Source organism: Abramis brama (assembly GCF_963993115.1).
Source record: "Abramis brama genome assembly, chromosome: 1".
In the NCBI taxonomy this organism is placed as follows: Eukaryota; Metazoa; Chordata; class Actinopteri; order Cypriniformes; family Leuciscidae; genus Abramis; species Abramis brama.
Genome location: NC_139963.1, coordinates 19,873,113 through 19,898,575, shown reverse-complemented (window position 1 = coordinate 19,898,575; position 25,463 = coordinate 19,873,113). Strand labels below are relative to the sequence as shown.

At 36.7% G+C, this 25,463-nt stretch overlaps 1 protein-coding gene across 1 annotated transcript; it reads left to right on the top strand.

The window, feature by feature from the left end:
• Positions 1-19,658: 19,658 nt before the first annotated feature.
• cbx4 (chromobox homolog 4 (Pc class homolog, Drosophila)) lies at positions 19,659-25,022 on the top strand. Its single transcript, XM_084125650.1, has 5 exons — positions 19,659-19,953; positions 20,048-20,091; positions 20,458-20,523; positions 21,967-22,033; positions 22,652-25,022. The coding sequence occupies exons 1-5, from the start codon at positions 19,885-19,887 to the stop codon at positions 23,930-23,932; spliced, it is 1,527 nt and encodes a 508-aa protein (XP_083981776.1). The 5' UTR covers positions 19,659-19,884; the 3' UTR covers positions 23,933-25,022.
• The last annotated feature ends 441 nt before the right edge of the window (positions 25,023-25,463 follow it).

Genomic DNA, 25,463 nt, shown 5'->3' with positions numbered 1-25,463 from the left:
TTTAATGCCATGACTTTATGAATTTAAGACTTTCTGCTCTGGTTTAAGACCATTTTAAGGCCTTCATTTGTGTAAGTGCAAATTAAAGGGTTAGTTCACCCAAAAATGAAAATTCTGTCAGTAATTACTCACCCTCATGTTGTTCCAACCATGTAAGTCTTTGGTTCATCTTCGGATCACAAATTAAGATATTTTTGATGAAATCTGACAGCTTTCTCACTCCTCCATAGGCTTTCAGAGGGACCCAAACTTGCTGGCCCAGAATAGTTATTAAAAACATCGTTAAAATAGTCCAAGTGACTACAGTGGCTCTACATTAAGTTTATCATGCGACGACAATACTTTTTGTGCGGAAAAACAACAAAAATAACGACTTTATCCAACTATTAGTGTTCTTCAATGTAGGCCTCTGACGAGAGTTCACGGCAGCGCCAGGACGCATGCGCGAGAACTGAGATTACGGCGTTCTTCTTCTACTACTTGTTACTGGCTGCTCACTCCTTGGGAGTATTACCGCCATCTACTGTACAAGATGACGTCCCGACATCATCGAGACCTAAATCACAATAAGTGTCGAATTCAATAGCTTACAGCGCGCGTCTTCCTCTGCTTATAAACAGACCGTTTTGCGCTTCTGGCAATGTCGGGACGTCATCTTGTACAGTAGATGGCGGTAATACTCCCAAGGAGTGAGCAGCCAGTAACAAGTAGGAGTAGAAGAAGAACGCCGTAATCTCAGTTCTCGCGCATGCGTCCTGGCGCTGCCGTGAACTCTCGTCAGAGGCCCACATTGAAGAACACTAATAGTTGGATAAAGTCGTTATTTTTGTTGTTTTTCCGCACAAAAAGTATTGTCGTCGCATGATAAACATAATGTAGAGCCACTGTAGTCACTTGGACTATTTTAACAATGTTTTTAATAACTATTCTGGGCCGGCGAGTTTGGGTCCCTCTGAAAGCCTATGGAGGAGTGAGAAAGCTGTCAGATTTCATCAAAAATATCTTAATTTGTGATCCGAAGATGAACCAAAGACTTACATGGTTGGAACAACATGAGGGTGAGTAATTACTGACAGAATTTTCATTTTTGGGTGAACTAACCCTTTAAGACCTTGTTAAGACTCGCAGAAACCCTGTTGTTTCTTCATCATTTAGCTATTATTTCATTATAAAGTTTAGGTCTCATTTACCCTGGAAATCCAGAGTTCTCGCGAGAGCACAATTTGAATTTGGGGTTGGGATTTCCAGGCTAGGTCTCATCGTCAATAATGCAGATTTTTCCTAATATTTCAGACAATTGTCATTCAAGGGGCTTCTGTTCATCCATTCATTCATGGTTTCCCTGCCTCATTCTCCTTCCTCTTTCATCCCTATGGCCTTCTGTGCACATGCCAGCGTTGCCATTGGCAACCACAACTAAACAGATGCGGCAAGTGGGAACACAACACCTGGAACTCATTAAAGGAGGATGGAAAGGGACGCCGGTGTCCCAGCATGGTGAGCCATGACTTCAGCCACACTATCAGGACTGACCAAAATGTATAGTTCTCATATCCACGTGATTTTTAATGTGATTAAGTCTCACACATTCACAGAAAACAGCTTAATCATGTGTTGCAAAATAAGGTGGATAGAGTAGATCTCTGTTTTCAGGCTTTAGGAATGCTGTCTGGAGTGTTTAGGATATTTTACAGGAACTGTTTGAGCAACATCGGGTGCACCTGGTCTCGTCAAATGTTTCTTTGGCTATTATACAACCTTGAAAAGCAATTACCAGGAGTAATGATTCCCATGAGGACGCTGCTCAGATCATTACATGAAGGAATCTTTTGGTTTTCTCCAAATATTAACACATCTGAATGGTTGGAAATCAGACTCTAGTCTCTGTTTTCTGTTAATCTGTTTTAAAATGTAATTTATTCCTGTGATATCAAAGCTGAATTTTCAGCATCATTACTCCAGTCTTCAGTGTCACATGATCCTTCAGAAGTCATTCTAATTCAGCGTTACCATCTCAAGAATAAATTACATTTTAAAATATATTAAATTAGAAAACAGTGATTTTGTAATATCATCCTGAGATCCGAAAAAAAAAAGTTTTGTGAATTTATTTTCTTTTTGTTTTTTCATCATTACATTGTTTGGAGTATAAGAAACAAATGGCGGGGAGAAAAACGTTTTTATTAATACTTTATGATATGTGACCCTGGACCACAAAACCAGTTGGCTATTTGTGGCAATAGCCAACAATGCATTGTATGGGTCAAAATTATCGATTTTTCTTTTATGCCAAAAATCATTAGGATATTAAGTAAAGATTATGTTCCATGAAGATATTTTTTTAATTTTCTACCGTAAATATATAAAAAAATATTTTTGTGAGTGAATGCAACAATATCGCGAACATAAATGGACAACTTTAAAGGTGATTTTCTCAATGTTTTGATTTTTTTGCACCCTCAGATTCCAGATTTTCAGTTGAATGGTTGTATCTCGGCCAAATATTGTCCTATCCTTACAAACCATATATCAATGGAAAGCTTATTCGGCTTTCAGATGATGTATGAATCTCAATTTTAGAAAATTGACCCATGTGACTGGTTTTGTGGTCCAGGGTCACATATGTCCAATGTAGAGGACACCAGGAATATGACTCTATAACCTAAAGAATGTTTTTTATATTACATTTTTATATTCAGTATACCAGTCAATTTTTAGGTTCCAGGCTATTTTTATTTTTATTTTATAACTTGTCCTCTGTAAAACAGATATGAGAAGAATGGTGAATAGGCGTTTTGAGTAAATCAGGGTTTTCAGGACATCGACAGCTCCAGGAAACTATGCACAAAAGATTTGTACAAAGATTCTAAACTATGGTATAAAAGATATTAATATCTGTATAGAATGAATTGATATACTACTCTACACAATATGCGTGTGTGTAAAAATGGGTTTTCCCATTAAATACAATGCATTCGTTGTCTCTAATTTGTATATTAGTGTGTTCTTTTGGCAACACTTTTGCAGCTGACATATACTTTTTTATTTGGCAGTCCACCTCATGTGACTCATGTGTAATGTGCAATTGTCATGCAGTTGTTCCAAAGTTGAACTGTTCTCATGAGGTGTGTGTCTATTTGTTGTTTGTAAAGAGCAGATGCTTGACAGGACAGAACGCGGGAAACACACCTCACTTCACATTCTCCACTCAAGGACATGCTGATAACGGCCCACAGCAATGTTTGCATGCGTGTGTGTGTGTGTCTCCACCCTGCAGATGAGCATTTACTCACTGACTGTCGAAAATGAGAGTCTTGCTAAATCACGTATTAGCCTAATGGTTTTAATTCGCTTTTCAAATGAGTGTCAGGCCTGCTGTAGTGTCAAACATGTGGTGACACTGCTACTGACAGGCCTATTAACACTTCACGTGTCGCTTAACAGCATTTGCTTTTAATGCATGTTGTGTGTTTGAGGAGGTTTGATATTTGCAAAGATTTTGCTGCAAAGTGTGTGCGAGGGAGAGAGAAAGTCGCTCATGCGCCGCACTGCCATTAACCTGTACATCTTCCTCATTAGTGCTGTATCTCTGTTGCCATGGTGGTCTATTAGAGAGCTCAGATTAAAGCATCATTTGCATCTGAATGTGACTGTGTTTGAGTGTGTGTGTGTGTATGTTTTTAGGGAGGTGGGTATTTTTTTAAGACTAGAACTGGGGCATGAGTAGCTTATGTCTCGAAAACAAATGACATCAATGACAATTTTTTATAGCAGACCCTATAATTATGATGAATGTACAGTGACTCTAAAGATTATTTGGACACAATGTCTGAATGTCATTGCATTAGATTACAAAAACATAAAAAACAAGTTTGCAGGATCTTTGAATGTGAGGTTTCTTTTTGCTCAGTGTCTTAATTATTCTGGTAATTTATAGTAGTACTGTAAGTCAGTTCACCTAAGGAAGTGTTATTTTAGTATCATTAAGATTTTTATTTTTTATTTTTATACACTGTAGTACTTAAAAAAAAAAAAAGTATGTGTTCATGCTGCCTTAAAATTTTAAGTTTAGTCAACTCAAATATCCAAGTCGTCACTTAGTACAAATTCACATTTCAAGTTGACTAAACTTAAAATTAAGGAAACACAAACACTTACTTTTTTAAATTGAAACATTTAACATTTTACAGTCTGTTTTCTTTTTCACTTTTAATTTGAGTAATTTTGTTCTATGTTTTTGTCATTTTTATGTTTAAAAAAAAAGTGTATTGATTTTATGTCACTTAATTTATTTTAGTACATTAAGTTAAATTACAGTGGATATAAAAAGTCTATACCCTTTTAAAACAACTGATTTCTGTGATATACAAAATGAAACAAAGATCAATCATATCAAAACTTTTGCACATTTCATGTAAAAAGTACAACCTAAGTGACACATTTTAGAGAAGAAATAAAAAAAACCTGAGCTAATGCTTAGTTGAGGCACCCATTGATTTTATTACAGCACTCGCTCGTCTTCTCACAGATTTCCTAAAACCGTATTTTATTAACTTAAATTATTTTATTTAAAGGATACTGAAGAATGTCAGTAACCAAACAGTTGACGGGCCCCACTGACTTCCATATATTTTGGGTGAACTATCCCCATAAGTGTCCAAATACTTTTGGTGGTCACTGTACATATTGAACGTGTTTTTACTTTCAGTTTTGTCCGTTAGAAAGTATTGCACCTGTGGTTTGGCGGCCTGTGTGCGGATTGAGAATCGCAGTTCTGCGGTGGACAGCTGGACCCCTACATGCAGCTGTTTGCCAGCTGCTTCCCTCTCACATTTGTTAATATATGTTTGTGTAAGTGAGTATGTGAGCGTGTTGTACGTAATAATATACACTGGGAATAATACCATAAACAGTCATTTCTTTAGCTAAAAAGACTCGATAAATCAGAGTTGTGGCCTATACAGACTACATTCACACAGTCCAGTGTTTGGGACTGACAACTTTTGTATTTAATAACAGGTGTGAGTCTCAAACTGTCTCTGACTTAAGGGGCATGTCACACTACATTTCAATAATGTAAACATTATAAATGTAAAATAAAACTTAAAGTTATTTTAAACTAGTTGCCAAGGCAACATTTTTAATTTTCATTTAATTTAGCTTGATGTACTAAAATAACTAAAACTGAAATATAACTGAATAAAAATGATATAGACATATTAAAAATAAATAAATACAATAATAAAAACAACTGACAAAAACACAAAATTATTAAAACTAAACTAATTAGTAAATTAAAATGAGAACATAAAATAAAAAAATAATAATAATAAAAAATAAAAAAAATCTCAGTGACACTAAAATAACACTGCTTGGATATATATATACACACACACAGTATATACATTTTATGCGTATTCTATGTTCATTATTATTATAATTTTTTCTAATTAATCTCTATTAATCTTTTAATGGTTAAGAAATTACCGTTGTGGAAAAGCTAATGTGTGGTACTCTTTATTGTTCATAAATAAATAAATAAATTAGTGCCGTCAATCGATAAAAAAATTAATCACGCATTTTTTTCTGAAATTAATCGCGATTAATCGCACCTAACATATTGCAATACTTTCACACTGAATCTCAAAAATAATGTAGAAACAACATAAAGACAGGATGTTTTAAATATTTGTTTAATGTTAATGATATTCGCTGATATCAGTAATGATACTGATGTCTCTATTAAATTGATTTGTTTCTCAATTTTAGCCATTAAATATAGCCATTCAACTTCACAGTATTGAAAGCTATCAATTTTAACTTTCAATAAGCTTTAAAAAATATTACAACAAAGTGAACTTAAAACCAGCTTTATAATATAAAATACTATAAAAAGTTTTTTTTCTTTTTGACCCATGTAACTTTGTAAACAGTGCTTTAAGATTTTCAGGTTAGTCTAACAGGTAAATATACAGAAATGTAATAGATCAAACCCTGCATCTTCACTGCATAAATTATAAATTGAATATAGTTTAATCCTTATTAAACCTACAAAAGTTATTAATTCAAGAGCAGTGAGTGATTTTCTCTTTGCCTTTTGTTCTTTGATTAACATTAATGACAGACAGGAGCAGGTTTATTAGGCCTCACTTGAAAGGGGACATATCATGAAAATCTGACTTTTTCTGTGTTTAAGTGCTAAATCTGGTCCCCGGTGCATCTACCAACCCAGAAAACGTGAAAACTGTTCTGTCATTGCAAAAAATGTCACAGCTGTCTTATAAAGACCTCAGGGAACTGTGTCAACTTGTGTGAAAGTTAAACATGGTACATGCAAGTTGATGAGATGAATCAATGTAATTCCACAACAACTATATAAATGTATCCACTAACCATTCAGAAGCGTCCAGGTTCAGTCTAAAATTTGCGACCTCTTCCTGAGTCTCTCCATAAGGCTGCACTCTGCTACTGGTTATTTCTTAGATTTTGGATGAGTGAGATTCGCGTGTTTTATTATTGTTTATGAAGCTTGTGTAAAGGTTCGTCCATCGTCCTCCTCTGAATGGGGGCGAGGAGTAGCAGCTCATTTGCATTTAAAGGGACACACACAAAAACGGCGCGTTTTTGCTCACACCCAAAAAGGGGCAAATTTGACACGCTATAATAAATTATCTGGGTGGTATTTTGAGCTGAAATTTCACTCAGTGTGCTGCAACTGAACAAAACAAATGCAAATAGAAAAACACCCGCAAATAAAAAACATCTTCATCAGTTTCACAACACATGTGTGATCCAAATACTCAAAACACAACCAAATATGATCACATTGGAAATGTTTCCAGGGGACCCCAATAAGTGAGGAACCTGGCTGGGACATGCTTATTGCTCGTGAGCATCTCTATGCCCTCCATTTGAAGGGCAGAGCCCTTGAAGTGGGGACTTTGGAGTGAGCCACTAGTGTGCCATTATGTAGCCGTTTGGAACACACTTGAGGAAGGGAGCAAGGAAAGACAACGTAATTTCCTCATTATTTTCACCTGGGATGTTTTCATGACGATGCAGCACAGTGTCCATCAGCTGTTCTTATGACAAACATTTCTTATTATTGCTGTTAACATAACGGTTGCAAATAAATAAACATTTTATACAAAAAAAGTTTTTAAAATATGCCTTATATATCTGTGTGTGCGTGTCTCAACTTTAAAACTTGCCGTCTCATCTTTGGGCCTGCATTACCTAACATTCCTTATGAAACATATTCAAACATAACATGACAAAATTTGTACAATGTAACTGATGTATAGATTAATTATCTTACCCTCGTGTTCCTTTTCTCTATCTTTTTTTTCTCATTTGTATTCTGATGACATTGAACATATTCTTAATACATTTTATATATTGTATACAAAGTTGTATGTCATAAACATGTCATCTCTGTATGTTCTGCAAAAAATAAAAATAAATAAAGTTTAAAAAATTAAATTAAAAAGTAGACTTTGAGCATGTCCCAGCCTGGTTCGTCACTTATTTCGAAACATTTCCGTTGTGGTCAGTGCTATTTGCAGTGCGTTTCTGTATTTGGTTGTGAGTGTGTTGTGAAACTGATGAAGATGTTTTCTTAATTTGCAGGGGTTTTTTTCTATTTGCATGTGTTTTCTTCAGTTGCAGCGCGTTGAGCTCTCTCGGACACCGTACACCATAGATTTATATTGCATCTTGTGAAAAGGGGCATAATATGTCACCTTTAAGACCTTACTAGACCTAACTATAATTGTTTATAGTTAATTGCATTACATATTTTTAATACGTTCAACTGTAATGTGTTAATTTTGACATCCCTAAAATAAATATATATTTATTTTATTGTTATATAATTATAATTTGTATATAATTTTTACATATAAATTAATAAATAAACTTATTTATATTTTATGATTAAAAGAAATGCGCATTTTAAATAAATGTATTTGTTTGTTTATAAACAATAATAAGTAAAACAGATTATTTAAAAAATATATACATTTTATATAGGCCCAAAATGCAATGATTATATGGTTACACTGAATTATTCTGCTTTATGACTGAAGTATAGTAGTATTCTGGCACTGCTAACATTGTTGTTTCCTTTACGATAACATGCATGCGTTTTTCCTCATTTCGTGAGCTTAGAATTATAAGGTTCTATCTCCACTTTTGGTCGAAATTGAGTTTTTGACATAATCTGATCCATTAGGTGTTTATTAATGCCTGTGTGGTGTTATTTTTGTAAAAAAAAAAATATGTTGTTAGTAGTTATTAATAAAATAAAAAGGTTCCATCTCTCCATTGCCAGCTGGGATGTAAAAACTTTGATGCTCAATATCTCAGAACTACCCTAAACGGAGATAGAACCTTATAATTCTAAGCTCACGATTTGTAAGTCGCTTGAGATAAAAGCAGCGGCAAAATAAATACATGTAAATGAGCTTTCATCAACATGCAGAAGAACTAAACAATTCTGCAAGAAAGCCTCAAGTAGGCTACCTCTTTCAAAAAGCTGTCGTCCTTTTGTTTGAAGTTCATGAGAATTGAGCTGCTGATAGGTAGGCTATAAGTAGGATTAGAGCAGTCCAAGGCCTTCAGTGAGTCATGACGTACAGGAGTGATTGTGAGTCATTCATTTCCCAAAAGATAATGAGCACCTCTCCACGCCTTTAACCACAACACCCCCACCCCTCAAACTCCACAGCCCACCCTCAACACGTCTCACTGATGCTCTCTGTGTGGGCCTTCACCTCAGAGATCCAGATCTTCATAATCACAATATCCGCCACTCGCAGCGGGAGAAACATCGTCAATGAATATTAATGACTCCGAGGTGGCGGCTGAGCACATCAATGCTACGTCAAACCCCTTTCCGGTAGGAACTGGAGAAAAGTGGATTATACGCAGCATCTTTCAGCAGCTTCCCAAATCTCATTTGCTCTTATGCATTTTAATAAGACCGGAGCATGCGGTTGCCAAAAGAAGCTGCGAATGCCAGTGATTCCATCTTCGCGTGTGTGTGTTTTTCTTTCCATTGGGTGTGTTTTCAGACTAAAGCTTAGTCATCACCTTGGTGACTTTTAAATTCACAGAAGTGTCAGGGCGTTTCTTTCCGAATGCAGTTATGACGATATAAATGTGGCTAAACACTAACAATTAAAAGAAAAGCATATTTTAAAACTGCAACAAAAAAAAAAAAAAAGCATTTACTTTCAAATGACAGAGTAATTTAATATAGACTACATAGTCGCTGTGTCAAATATTTCTCTGTCTAATATAGAAGACAGTAAATCAGTTTGCTTCTTCGGTACTGCATACTAATCATGACTTTTGCGTTTCTGTCTGATGTATATAAACGCAGGTATACAGTATAAATGACAACCTGTACAAAATTCTGCATGCCATTGACAATTTAATGTATTTTACTGTAATCCACAATAAATACTCTGTGTGTACTATTTATGCTTTCAAAAATAGTATTCAAGCAAGTATATACTGTATACACATTGTACACATGGTTAGTCACATCACTAAATATGCTCATATTCATACAGTATGTTGATAGATAGATAGATAGATAGATAGATAGATAGATAGATAGATAGATAGACAGACAGACAGACAGACAGACAGACAGACAGAAAGAAAGAAAGACATGATAGATAGATAGATAGATAGATAGATAGATAGATAGATAGATGGATGGATGGATGGATGGATGGATGGATGGATGGATGGATGGATGGATAGACATATAGACAGACAGACAGACAGACAGACAGATAGATAGATAGATAGATAGATAGATAGATAGATAGATAGATAGATAGATAGATAGATAGATAGATGGATGGATGGATGGATGGATAGACATATAGATAGATAGATAGATAGATAGATAGATAGATAGATAGATAGATAGATAGATAGATAGATAGATAGATAGATAGATAGATAGATAGATAGATAGATAGATGGATAGAAGCAAATGCAATAGTACTTCAACTCATTTGACACAACTCAACAATGTCCTCAGTGTGTTTATTCTGTTTATTACAGCATAGATTTCCATGATCTCAGGGTTGCAGACTCGATTGTTTTTCTGTGAAAGATATTTCTGAAACCCCAGGAGCGTATAGAGGAACAGAAGAGAGATCTGAAGGACTCGTGTGGCTGGATGCTGTGATGTGAGGCTATAGGGGATAGAGGTCAGAACAAAGCCTTTGTTCCAGCGCTCTGCGTCGTACCTGCGTCAGTGCTGTTTGTGAGCATGTGCCCTCCTCCCGGCTCCAGGAAGAGGAGAAAAGCTCACGAGTCAGGGTTTTGTAAACATTGGCTTATTGTGCTTCTCTAATAGCTGGGAATTCACGTTGCTCGGAGGCAGCATTTCAGTTTGTTGACATTGAAAGATGTGTCACTGGAAGATGAAACAATGCCAAAGGGAAAGAACTTGAAAATAGATAAGGACTATAAATATATAAATAAATGTGATGTGTGTGGGTTTCGATCTTATTGTGGGGACAATGATTAGATTTAGGGACAGATTTAACTAACATCTTGCGCCTGCGCAAACCCTCTTGTGGTGTTAAGAAACTAGTCAGGACTTACTAAAGACACACAGTGAAAATTAGTGCTTAAAAGGCGTGGACAGGGTTATTTTTGCGGCTGAACTTATTGCATATGCATTTGTAGGAGTTTCCCTTTCAGGTGTTACATTTATGGGAAGAGAGTATTTAAATGAATCACGCAAGGTGAGTTACTAAGGTTTGCGCTCATCAATTTACGAGTATTTATGCCATTATTTAATGCCCAAAAAAGCTGGTCTTAAACCAGACGCTAATTTTGCGCTGCTCTTGGTAGATTGCGTTGGTCATTATGGAAATGATCTGGGGGTGTATCTGTGTTCTTTAATGTGCGCGTTATCAGTAGATCTCGCACAGAACTTTCCACTCCCATCGCAGCTTTTGTGGGATTGCACTCTCACACTAATGTGCCCTCCCACTAAGCAAAATGTTTTCAACGTCTTTGTCACAAAAGTCGTACGTTGAAAATACGTCTACTGAGGAGCCAGAATAAAAAAAAATGATGACGTCTTTTTTTTAAAACTAGTTCAAATGTGGTCATTGTGGACATATTTTCAACATCATTTAAGGTCTCATTTAGATATAATTTATACTGTTTCTGGACAAAATAAACACTCTCAGGATGCATTGAATTAAAACTCATGTTTATTTCAAAGTAATTTCCATGTGAAATTGCAAAGCAACTCACAGACATTTTTTGTTTGTCCAAAAATCATGAACATAAAGGAAACATCTGTAAATCACACATCTTTGGATCATGAGAGAAACCAGATCTGAAGGAAAGACTTTCTGGCTCAGACACTTGTGCTGTCCTTAATCACAGACAAAACAAAAAAAAAGAAAGAAAAAAAAGCTAACGCAAAAAGAAAGGGGAGCAAGAGCCCAACTAAAGCAAACACTGATCACCACAATGGTGACTTCAAATGAAACAAATATCAACATCTAAACCTCTGTTAATTCTCACTAAGATCTTCTGTAGATGTCTGACAAAAATAGTCAATTTATCTGTATTTTATGTTTGTGATTAAGGACAGCACAAGTGTCTGAGCCAGAAAGTCTTTCCTTCAGATCTGGTTTCTCTCATGATCCAAAGATGTGTGATTTACAGATGTTTCCTTTATGTTCATGATTTTTGGACAAACACAAACTGTCTGTGAATTGCTTTGCAATTACAAATGGAAATTACATTGAAATAAACATAGTTTTCAATATTCAATGCATCCTGAGAGTGTTTATTTGGTCCAGAAACAGTATAAATTATATCTAAATGAGACCTTAAATAATGTTGAAAATATGTCCACAATGACCACATTTGAACTAGTTTTTAACCTTGTACGAAGGTTCCATGAACGTATATATCAGACGTGCAGAACACATCAAAAAAAGACGTCATCATTTTTTTATTCTGGCTCCTCAGTAGACGTATTTTCAACGTACGACTTTTGTGACAAAGACGTTGAAAAGACGTCTTTTAGACATCATTTTGCTTAGTGGGCTGTTTAGTAAATCTGGCCCTTATTATAGGCCCATATGCAAAACTCACCATCAAGATGTGTTGCCAGGGCATTACTATGCAGTTGCTGGGATGATTTGGGTGGTTGCTAAGGTCTCCACATGGTTGCTAGGTGGATGCTTAGTGGTTCAAGTCCATCTATAAATTTCTATGATATTTGAAATCTGTAAATAGACTGAAAAAAAAAAAAATTCTTAGGCCACTCAGTTGGTTTTGTCTTGTTTTCCATTACACATATTTACTGTAACTGACAAGCAAAATGACTTAAGATTTTTTTTTCTGGAATATTTATCAAAATTAAGGGAGTTTATTCTACTAATGGGGTAAGAAAAAGAAACTTAAGACTTTATATCTTATGTCATTTTGTTTCTCAAGTAAATGTATCTTGATTTATGAATGTTTAGATATTTATATTGGAAAAGAAGTCAAAAATAGTGAGGAAGGAAATCTTTTTCTTTCTTTTTTTTGCAGTATGGCTCAGATCCTTCCATCAGTGTAAGTCTTTGGGATTTTTTTGTTCCTTTTATCTTCCGCCAGTAAAAAAAAATCATAAATATGGTTGCATAAACTAAATCTCGGGTCGCCGGCAGCGCAGAAGCCCATGAAGGTGTCGGCTTCAACCAATAGCCACCATTGTATAAAAAAAAACACACCCTCAACAAACACGTCATCTTAAAAAAATCAAATCGCCCGGAATCCATATGTTTTGTTTGATGCACACAGAATCAAAGAGAGCCGGAGAAACAAGTATCGCCTGAGGAATCTGAAGTCAAAGGCCTGACAGCTGAAGGAATTCATATTGGGAACAAATACAACAAACCAAAACACCACCATCCATGTTTTCCAGATGTACTGTAGGCATGTAAACCGTAATTGAGCTGTGCTTGTAAACTTCTTCAGTCCCGTATTGATTTATGGCTGACGGCTACTGTGACCCCCACTGCAATTTAGCAAGAGACTTGCATACAGAAATGTGTTCTGAAAAATAATAAATTAAACATCACAAAACATCTATTTTAGACTAAATATCTATCCTGTTTTGCTTTTTCACTCTTCAGACATTCTCAGGATGATTTGAATAAGCTTATTGATTTACCATTATCTTCAATGGGAATGAGAAATCCATGGCTTTCTCTTTAAATAACCATCAAACGTGCTCAAGCAAATGTGGAATATGTGCAGTGGGAATTGCAGTCAATATAACATGTGATACTCTTATCAAATGTGGTTTGTTTGAAACAAAAACAAGATTTGACCTCTGTGACTATTTGCTTATCTTCAGTTTAGTAGTAAACAAACTAATTTTAGTATGTGATGCATATTTGTCGGTCATACATAAATGAAACATAAGATTTGTGCACTTAAAAAACTCTTGGCATAGTTTATCATTAACTATTTGGATCTATTTGGTTTTATTTAAATAATCATATTTTTTTCAAAATGCATTTATTCAAATTGAATGAGAACAAATCTGTTCATTGTTCATTAAAAAGTATGAATGCGGTTTAAATATGACTAGCTGTGTAACAAGCAATATTCAATTAGTTCAAATTTAATTTTTAAATTTCAATTAGTTTAGATTTATTGATGATAAATATAAACTTTTGCGCATTTAAAACACATTCAGTTTGTTTATGTGTGATTGGCAAAATATGCTTCACATTAAGTTTATTAGTTTATATTAAAACTGTGTAATCCAAATTAATGGAAATTTTAAATGCAATTCAAATTCCTAAATCAAATTATTTATATTGAGTGAGTGATTTTATGCATACATGGTTCTGGAAGCTTCCAGCTAAATCAAACAACTTCATATAGCTTGAAAAAGCTATTCTTTGTATTTGTGTGCAATTGTACTATTTTACATGTTGGTGCTATGAAGAAAAACTGACTTGTCAAGTCACCTTTATTTACTGTATATAGCACTATATACAATACAGATTGTTTCAAAGCAGCTTTACATGGATAAACATAGGAAAATAATTATTCAGTGATTCAAACATAATTAAATTCTGCTGTAAAGCAGCTCTAAAAAGACAATAGTAAGTCATTATTCGGTTGAAATCAGTACAGTGTTGATTCATTTCAGTTCAATAGCTGTGTTCAGTTCAGTTCAATTCATCTATAAAGCAGCTCTGGAGATGATGTCTTCATCCAGCTCTCATCCAATAGTGTCAGAGCATTCAAGTCAATAATACTGCAGAATATAAAGTGTTTGCCATAAGGAAGCCAAAGGGCGACAGTGGCAAGCAACACAAACTCCATTAGGTGACAAAAATGGAGGGAAAACAAAAAAGATATGGTTTAATTCCAGGTTGCATTTCAAGTCAGATTGTGGATAGATATCATTCAGAATATGTCATCCAGCTCCTTCTGCTTGAAGATTGGGATACAGTACATTATTTGCCAGCATGTGGTGGGAGGGAGTTGAATCTGGCCATAGGGTCTGTGTCTTGTCTGGTTCTGGTGGTCTTCGCTGAGGATATGTGTCTCTAGGGCTCGTCTAGTGATCTTTAAAGTAAACCATTTGTGATTTGCTTAAAAAGAAAGGAAGACAATCTATTCCTGCTTGACAATTCCAAATTCCACTGTCTTCATTGTAATTCCATGTGATTGTATCTTTTCAATCACAGTTTGAAACAAAACACCCCCATCCAATCACCAGCACGGGCTACTCGACATTCCCTGGCAGATTCCCACACGCCTGCATTTCCATATAGATGGAGCACCACATTAAACTGCATTGTATTGTCCATTTATCCTATCACCGTTTGTTCCAGATATTCTTTTTTAATATTCTTCATCTTCCCCACCCTTCCCTGGCACATCCACAATCGTCTTTTTATTATGTGTGTGATTGGTTTCATCTGCCCAAGTGAACGCGCTGTGCTGTAACCTCGGCTAAATGGTTATAGGGCACCGAGATCTCAAGGTTGCAGTGTGGAATAGCTGCATTGACCCTGAGACCGGATGGTCCGCTGTCAAGGCTGAGGTGGACAGAGAATCCCTTAAGCTCCGCTGCCAGGGAAATGAGAATTAAAATGCAAGGGGAACAGTCAGATAGTCTTTCCCGAGAGTCACGGAAGAGAAGGGCAAAGCCAACTCCACACTTGTATTGTACACATTTGCCGGTCTAGATTTGCATGGCACTGCCCAGGGGAACATTTTATTGCTCAGAGGTTGCAGGATACTTAATAGAGACCTCAGTTATGTTTTATTTATGTGTCAACTTTGCCTGCTGTGAGATTTCTCTAGGAATTCCTTTGGGGAAATCAATGCAATTGAGACAATCATTGACATGCTGTAAGTGTATTGAGCTAAAAAAAAAGAAAAAAAAAGAATTTGGATTGGTCTGTGAGAATTTGATGAGAAATGTGTGAGATCATATTGAGAACACTGACTTTTAATTGCAGACTTTGGGATCTTAGCAAACCCAGACACAGTTTGAGATGTTTTTGCTCTTCAGATAGAAACAGGTTAAATTACTGTAAATAGTGGCGACCTAAATTATTGTAGGCCAAAACCAGGAAACGGGTTAGCATTTTAGCACTGAAGTCAATTGGTTTTTTGAATGGGTTTTTGGTTAAATTCTTGAAATAAGGTCTGGGGTGAACACAATCTCAAGATATTTTCATGTTTTATTCTACGATATAAAATACATCAGTATTACCCTCTTGTTATTTTACTGTGTTTACTGTACTTGTCTTGAAAAAGGTGGTTGCTAATTGGGACTACAGAGGTTGTGCAAACTATTATAACTTGAACTTTCACGGAAACTGTTTCTAAACAAAGACTGAAATAGTTGTCGGAAGCTTAGTGGTGACCTTCAAGTCATGTGACTGTGGTGTAGTTCGTTCATAGCCTACGTTTAGCTTTTGACTTCTGCCGATTGTATTTACGCTTCAAAATTCATAAATGTTGTGTTCATCTTTATAATGATGAACAAAACATGTAAGAATCATAAGCTTTTGTGAGTCACAGCCCTTACTTTCTGCAATAATCCAAAAGGGGTTTTGGCGAGGGAACCAGGGTGATGCTAACTTCAGGGTTGGCCTATAAACATGTCATATCTGCACCACTCTATTTCTAATGGACTGTAACCCAATATTCAGGTTGATTCAGTAACGTCAAATGATATTTTTGACTTCAGTCAGACCAGTTCATTTAGATGTTACCATGCATATGAGTGTATTTATCAGGACAAACATCTGAGGTGACTTAAACGCTCTTAAAATAAAGGTTCTTTACCGGCATCTATATGGTTCCATAAAGAACCTTTAAATTCAATTCCCATTCAAATCCCATTTTTGTGTGTGTGTGTTCTGTGGAACACAAAAGACGATACTGAACAACATTGGTCCACTTTCATTGTATAGACAAAAACACTGAGATATTTCACACAATACCTTCTTTTGGTTTAGAAAGACATGAGGGTGAGTAAATGATGACAGAATTTTTATTTTGGGGTAGACAATCCCTTTAAGCAATAGTCTCCATTTGATCCCCAATTAATATAATTGCTGCATCTTAAAAATAAAGGTTCTTTATTGACATCTATGGTTCCATAAAGAACATTTAACATTTATGGAACTTTTCCACTGCACCAAAGGTTCTCTGGATAAAGGTTCTTTAGATTATATTTTAAAAAAGTCTTTACACTAAGACAATTTTTTAGATTTTAAGAACTGAAAGGTTCTTTATAACCAAAAATGGTTATTCTATTGCATTGCTGCAAAACCCCCCTTTTGGAATCTTTATTTTTAAGGTGAAATATGGGATATCTTGTATGTGATTTTTCTTTCCTACGTGTGAAATCGCCAGCATTATTTTCCATGCAGAATCGAAATGCTGCACAATGGCTTGATATGAATATTCAGCTGTCCCACCACTCTTTATATTTCTTCACTGACAGACAGTATACAGTATTTTAAACCAAAGTCAGTCAGCATAGATGGATAGTGAAGAGAGCATGCTTCAGTGCGTGATACAGTATTGACAGGTCAGCCACGGCAGTCCTGCCAGATCCCTCTGCGCCCTGGGGAACTCCGCTGTATGTTTTGGGCCCCCTCCCCCTCTGCCGACAATCCCAACCCCCTTTCATGTGCTCTGGGGGAAGAAGAGCGGCACGCCATGGTACTTTCTGATGAGCCCGCACTCCTACCAGCGATGCGTATGACAATGACATAGTCATCTTGATAATTGATAGAAGACTAGATTAAAGTGCAACCAGAAAATTAACCGAGACACTATATTTTATCTGACCAATCATGTAATAATTGAAAAATAATGGAAGTTGAAGCTCGCAGCACTGGGAGAAAATTACATGGATGCATTCTGACTGCATGCATAAAGCTTTGCAGCACTGAAGAGTAAATTGGAAATTAATTTCTGATGTTATCGCATTTCTCTCTTAAGGCTTGTTGTGTGGAAAATCTTGATTATCATTAAGTAAAGCAACATTGCTCTTGAAAAGAATGCATATTTAACTTCTTCGAAAATGTATTTTCTCTCAAATTGCATGCAGTTTTTGATAACAGCTCATTAGGATACCAGAACTTAATGAGCTCCCACTGAGCTGAGATAGAATGCCTGTAGGCCCCTCTTAACATTTTCTAATACCCTTCCAGTCCTCGACCAATCCTCTTCCATGACCCTTTATAGCGGGATAAATGAGACGCTTGGTTGGGCAATGGAGACTACACTTATAGTCTGGCACACACTGCGCTCTCTCTCTCTCTCTCTCTCTCTCTCTCTTTCAATCCCTTTCTTTCTTTAGCGCTTTGGTGCCTGGCACTCAATAAGTGGAACCCCTATTTTGGGTGTTCTGTGAATGAGTTTCCATACATGGAAAAGCTTTGCAACAATCACAGTTTAAGATCTCTTTGAGAGGTTTCCATCCAGTCAACTGTCTTTTGCTGCCAACCGGAGAGCTCTTGAAATGGTTAAGGTCATTGTCATTATCATGAGCTACGTCTAAATTCCTGTGCATGTACTGAATTTGATAAACTGACTTCTCGACTCACTAATGTATATGCAGGTGTGTAACTATATTCCTGGAAATACTGCATCCGCCATGTTAGTATTGTTCTTTAGCCTTATGGTGCTTTGACCTGTGACAAATGAAAATAATTTACTAAGGCTTTGTTAAACAAGAGAACAAAAGTGTCCATTTTAGTTGAAAATGTGTGTTTTAGATTCTTCTGCAGCAGTGCTGTAAATGGAAGATTATTACGGCATGCTGTTGACTAAATGAGTTGAATATTGAAAGTGACAGGCAGCAGGAAGTTGTGGCTACTGATTTATTTTAATGCTGTGCATGCTGGACTAAGATTGCAGGCTTGCTGTGATTTTATAGGGTTCAGTTTTAACCTCATGTTATTAGAAATTATACTTCATTTACCTGTCGTCGATATCCACATTACAGCAGGTGTAGAGCAACCAGTCTCTGTCATTAATATATTCAATCATTTTCCACTCTCTGTTTCTACGGCAGCAGGGTGTGTTTCTCTGAAGAGAAATGCAGCGCGACGATCAATTTCTCTTCGTCAAAACACACCTTTTTGCTCAAAAATTGTGCAACATGGTGCGTTTTTGTGTTAATATTGCAATTTGTGTGTAAAAAAATGTAATAAACCCGCAAGAACACGATATATTTGCCCTTTCTTTTTCATGGCCATATATGGAGCTTAGATTGGCTGTTGACGCTTCAACCTCATTTTAACCCTTTAGTTGCTGAATTTTATTCGCTGGTAAAAATAACAATAATGCAGATAAAGATGTTAATTGATGTACTTTAGATATTACGTTTCAAGAAATGTAATTTAAAATCCACAGCTGCTAAATGTTGCCTCATATTTCCGCTTTATATACAGTTTTAGGCAATAAAACTGCATACATTAGTTGTAGACTGTAAAAAAATAGGTGTTAATGCCTTCAGCTAATGTAGCCTACATGCTGGTGGTGAAAGAGTGGTTAATTTACCTACTGGTGTTAAACTGAGGTGCCTTTAATAGAATATAGCTCGTTTAGAGGTGTATATTTGTTTTTTGACGCTATATTTGGCTTCTGTGTGCGTTTTGAATGGTAAATAAAGAAGCAAAAGTAAAGTGTATTTTGGCGTGGCATCCCTTGAGGGGGGGGTCCCACCCCGTCTAATGTATACAACCCTTATTGCTTCAAGTATAGTGCATTGCATATGATCAGTACAACATGTTTCAAGGCTGTTATAGATCGAAAATAGCCTACACAACTTTTTGGTTATAAAATGCATGACAACTAAATGTGATTGTGGGACTTTAGCGTTGGATAGATAGATAGATAGATAGATAGATAGATAGATAGATAGATAGATAGATAGATAGATAGATAGATAGATTGATTGATAGATAGATTTTTTTAACCAAGAATGTCAGTATTCATGCATATTTCCAGGTTCTTAATTACAGCAAGCAAACAGCGTTTAAACACACTACTGCTTTATATTCGGCACAGTTCTTGTCAACCCCCTCCTCGCGTGACGTCACGCGCCTGCCTTGGCTTATTATTGCATGAACTATTTTCTGTAGTAGCAGCAGCACTGAGCTTTTCCAGTGCCCGCCGCTTAACGTGAAGACAAATACGAGAGAGAGAGAGAGAGAGGGAAAGAGGAGGGGTGAGGGACAAATTAATCTTGGGCCACAGCGGTGGCAGAACGCGAGACAGTAAAGCGTTGCAGTGAAGATTTTATTTTGCTCGTTCGCCTCAAACGGGCGGCAGAGAGACGGAATGGATCTACCTGCCGTCGGAGAGCATGTCTTCGCGGTGGAGGGCATCGAAAAGAAGCGCCTACGGAAGGTAAAACTGCCGCGAACTGGAACTACCGTAAATGGTGCAGAGGATATATTTGTTGTTCCTGTGCTGTATCCAACACATTTTCATCGTTTTTCAGGGCAGAATCGAGTATCTGGTGAAGTGGCGAGGATGGTCAGCCAAGTAAGTGTTTAATTGGTTTATAGGCGTTTTTTTTTTTTTAGACACATTAACAGAAAATGCCGCGCGATGTTGGTCTTGTTCGTCCGGTACCCCACATCGGTCGCGCGCTGGGCTGTTTAGTATGGATTCCATCACAAAATCTACGCGAGCGAATATCGTACTGGCATCGTACTGACATTTTACTTTGTATATGTAGTAAAATCGTATATTTATGGCTCGTATGTTTACATTTTCAACAGGCTACAAATGTATTTTGTTCGCGCACTGATCTGCTTAACATGTTACGATAGCTAAATTTGATTGCAACATGCGTTGAATTTAACATGTGATTTATTACAATATCATATTTTCCCGTCAATGTTGCAGATATAACACATGGGAACCCGAGGAAAACATTCTGGATCCGCGCCTTCTTGTCGCTTTCCAAAACAGGTGAGATGGAGGACGAATAACTGAACTTGTGGTGATGCCCATATATGGTCACGGGAGGCGGGGCCAACTCCCTGCACTGTGTAGCTGAAGATTAATGGTGGCCCCATGGGTCAGGTCTGCCTGCTACAAAGACTCTCTTGATGCTTGCCTTTTATCCAGTTTTGGAAACACTCCATTGTTATTACCAGTGCAAGTCGTACAAAACGAACAAATGAACGTGCCGTTGTATATTGACCAATCAAGATTTAATTTTCTTCCTGTCAGTTCCAGGGCAGTGGTTCTCAACCAGGGGGCCATAACCCTCTGGGAGCCTTATTAAACTTGCCACTGCACGATGACTTATATTTATTTTTAATTAATAATTTAAATAACTGTATAAATATGAATGCAAATTCTTGTTCCCTTAACAACTGTTGTTTTTTATTCAAGAACACACAGTTATAATAACTTTTGTGATCACTAAATTAATTACACATTTTAATTTTAATATACAGACAAATTTTTGAGAACAGAGGACTTTTAATATTGTCTTAAGTCAAAAAGTTTGAGAAGCACTGTTCTATGAAACAAGTTTTAGAAGAACTCTTCTTTGGAACAAATTTGATAAGCACTGTTCTTTGGAACAGCGCAACAACTTTTGTTTTGGAACAGCTTATATCAAATTATTTCATACATACATACATGCATATATGAAAACTACATCAAGTAGCTGTGTGGACACTCATGTCTATGATCTAATCTGCTGTGTCAAAGGTCTTGTGATGTTCACACACCCTTCTGAGCCCACTGTTCTGTTCTTAAGATAAAAGTAGAATGGGTATCAAAGCATTCCAGACACTAAAGGAAAAGAATTGTTCGGTTCAGATAGCAGTTTTCGCAAGAAATTTGTTGAGTTTCACTCTGGTTTAGCTGCGCTAGAAGTGTGAGAGTGTCGTGTTACCCGTTGTGCGCTTGTTTTGTGTTGTAACCTGGTGATCAAAGAGATTGTCTGTGGCTTGAGATCTGAATCTTGCGCTACTGTTGAGAAGAACACTCTTAAAAATAAAGGTTCCAAAAGTGGGTTTTAACAATAGAAGAACCATTTTTGGTTCCCCAAAGAACCTTTCAATTAACAGTTCGTAAAAGAACCACTTTTTTTACCACTTAGTGTGAAAAACATTTTAATAATCTCAAAAACCTTTACCACTATAAAGAAACTTTTGTGCATTGGAAAGCTTCCATTGATGTTAAAGATTCTTCGTGGAACCATCAATGCCAATAAATAACCTTTATTTATAAGAGTGAAAAAGAATAATGGTTCTGTTACACATAAACGGATTAATGAATGTTCCTTTAAGCATTTCAACATTATAGCTTTAGTTGTTCTTATAACCCAACAGTTTTGAGAATGTTAAATATGTTGTGTTGAAAACTGTTTATATATATTTTATGCGCTGTTTTCAGAGAAAGGCAGGAGCAAATGGTGGGATATCGAAAAAGAGGGCCTAAACCCAAACACCCCCTGGTCCAGGTACATCAGCTTTTACATGGACAGCATGTGTTATTCCAAATGCAGTTTTTATCTTCCAGTCAGTGCATAAGTTGGCGATATTTTTGCAAAAGGTTATTCCTGTGCACATCTGAATACAAATTCCATTTCATTATGAATCAATAAAAGGCTCCTTTCTGTCTGCATGCATCTTAATGTACTGAGGTCCTATATGACTTCAATTAGCTTCAGCAGTTGATTTTACCTATAAAATATTAATGAGAATGGCGTTTGCAAGCTCAAAACATAAATTCACATAACAAGACTGCCTACACTATTAAAATAAAGGTTCCAAAAGGGAATTTTTCCTCTGTAATGCCATAGAGGAACCATTTTTGGAACCTTTCAGTGAACAGTTCTTAAAAGAACCTTTTTTTTCTTAGCTTGAAGAACATTTTAATAATCTGAAGAATTTTTTCCACTATAAAGAACTTTTTGTGGAATGGAAAGATTCCATGGTTCCAAAGGTTCCATCAATGCCAATCAAGAACCTTTATGAAAACCCCTAGAGTAAAGCTAATTGTGTTGTAATATAAATAACATATGATGAACTTCCAGTTCATTTTGAGATGTCAATAAATATTCTCTCTTTGTCCCCAGCTTCCTGCGTTTGCTCGTAGATCAAGCATACTGGGTGGTCTTCAGGACACATCACTGGATGAGGAGAACCAGCCCAAAATGGATTCCCTCCAGATCCGCTCGCGGCCGCAGCACTACCAGCTGAACAGTAAAAAACACCATCAGTACCAGCCCAGCTGCAAGGAGATATCCTTAGAACAGCATTTGAGCGGGAAAAAGAAACACTTCTACCAGCTGAACAGCAAGAAACATCATCACTACCAGCCGGACCCCAAGATGTATGACACGCCACTCACGGGACCCAAAGAGGTCAAGGGTCAAGACCCTTCCAACAAAGGCTGGAACCTCCCTCCAGCCTTGCAACAGAAGTGGATTCGGAACAAAGACACTGGCTGCCTGAGTAAAGTGAAAGATCTGTCTATCGAGCTCAAGGGTCTGCCGGATGATGCTAGCAGAGCGGAGCGGGCACTCAAAACCAGTGCCAAAGAGTTTGCCCTTCCTAATGGCATCAGCAGCAAGATGAAAATAATCAAGAACAAAAACAAAAACGGCCGAATTGTCATTGTAATGAGCAAATACATGGACAAAGGTGTGCATTCCTCCAAAGTAAAAAACAGGGATGTTTCTGACGTGGAAGCGCGACATAATGAGGAATCTACACGGATTAATACGGACAATCTGTCTGATGGGGAAACGGCAGATCAGGGAGAAGGCGGTGAGAATGGTTCTATTGAGAAAAATAGGAATCTTTCTTCAGGCAGCGAATGTGTTCCCGAAAAGCCCCTCGAAAATATTGAACTTCCAGAAGACAAGCCTGCAGAGACTGAACCAAAAGTGATGGATTTATGCGACCAGCCGAACTCCTCACCCACGGCAGCAGAGAAAGCTGTCCCGTCGAACACTGACACCAGAACCAATCCCCTTAAGAGGAAGCTGTCAGAACCCAGTGAGGACGTGAGGAACTCTAAGCAGTTCTTCTGCTACAGGAGCATCAGTGCACCAAACACAGTGCTTTCTTCCCCTCAGAGAGAACCCATAAACCTGCATTACAGAGGCAGTCACGTCGCCAGAACGTATAGTTATGACTTCAGCGACACCATTCCTGAAGAGCCTATTGATTTAAGCTGTGGTCCAACCAAAACGCTAAAACAGTGTCCTACCGGGGAGAAGACTTCAGAAAGCTCAGTGCAAGTGGAGAAAACAGACAGTCATTTGAAACCGTTTGTGGGTAACGTTATAATCACAGACATCACTACGAACTGCTTAACTGTGACCTTTAAGGAGTACGTGCAAGGAGAATGACAACAGTACGTTGGGACTGTCATTTATTCATTTGAACCAGCTCAAAGATGATTCATTTCAGATGCACTGATCATAGCCATTCCTGAAGATATATTTACACATTTATTTAAACACATAATCCATATGTAGAAACACCATATATATGTAGGGTTTGTTTGTTTAGAGACCGGTTGTATGTTTTTTTTAACACATTAAATTGGGATTTCGCAGCTGTTGAAATAGAATTTAAAATCCCATAACTGTATAGTGTGTAAAATTGTTTATAAAACTTTGGATAATGAATTTTTCTACCTGAGAAAATGTCTGCCAATTGGAGTAAGCACACTGGTGGATTTGGAAGAATTCATTGAAGATTGATGTTAAATGCACTTACACCTTTCAATGTTCATGTCCATCGTGGACCACGTTTTTTTTTTTTTCTTTCTTCCAATGTTGGGGATTTTTTTCAGATGTACATATAATTGAGATCTATACATTCTGAGTTGCTTGGAAAGGTGTCATCATAATGTACATGAATGTACCTTAAAAAAAGTATTTTTGGATATTAGCGTAACTGATTTTGTTTCGCTGAAACATTTTACTTGACTGGATTTCCAGATGCTGTTGGCCTGTGAGGTCTAACTGTGCAATGCTAGAAAAAAACAACTGGATTGTTTGATGTTCCCTATCCGTAAGACGTTTAAGCTGCACTTTATCATCTCCTGGATCTCTTTTGGTAATTAATTCAATAATAATAATAAATCCTTAATGCAGATCAGTTCTGTAACAGCAGTTTAACTATGGCCAGAGATCATCAGAACATGCAAACTGTTACATATGACCAGAAAGTAAATGTACGATTGATGCTTACATTGGACAGTGTAATGCTATAGATTTTGTATGTATTGGGATCAATTTACAGTTGATGCAATGTACGCAATGAGATGTACAGTATGTAATGTACAAGTTACACAATAATGCCATCAAGGTTCAGGCCATTTATATGCATAACGGCATGTTTTATGCACACATTGAAGAGTCAGTTTGAAAATGCTTCTCAAATCAATATTAAACTCTGTTCAATAATAAAAACGAATGATTTGTTTTATAATGTGTCATTCTGTGTTCAATTTTTTTTATTAGGTCATATTGTCTAATTGACTGCATATATAGACTTCAGGAAAAAATAATCGGTAAATTTACATTTTTTCTAATATGTTATGCACTGCGTCCGAAATCGAATAGCCTACTTCCCTATTCCTAGTATGGTATGCGAAAAACTACACCAACAGAGTATAGTATGTCCGAATACATGTTTGGAGAACAGTAGGCAAAAGAGAGTTTGGAGTGCGCATTTGATGGACACTTTATTATCCCATGAGGCCACGGGAGAAGTTTTATGAATGACAGTAAAGCGACGCAACTGATGCTGGTAGGTCACGTGACAATAACAACGTTGCGGATGTAGTACGTCCAGATTACATTCATACTACCCATATTCATACTAGGCTATATAAAACGTACCAAAAGGGACTATGTAACGTACCGTTTT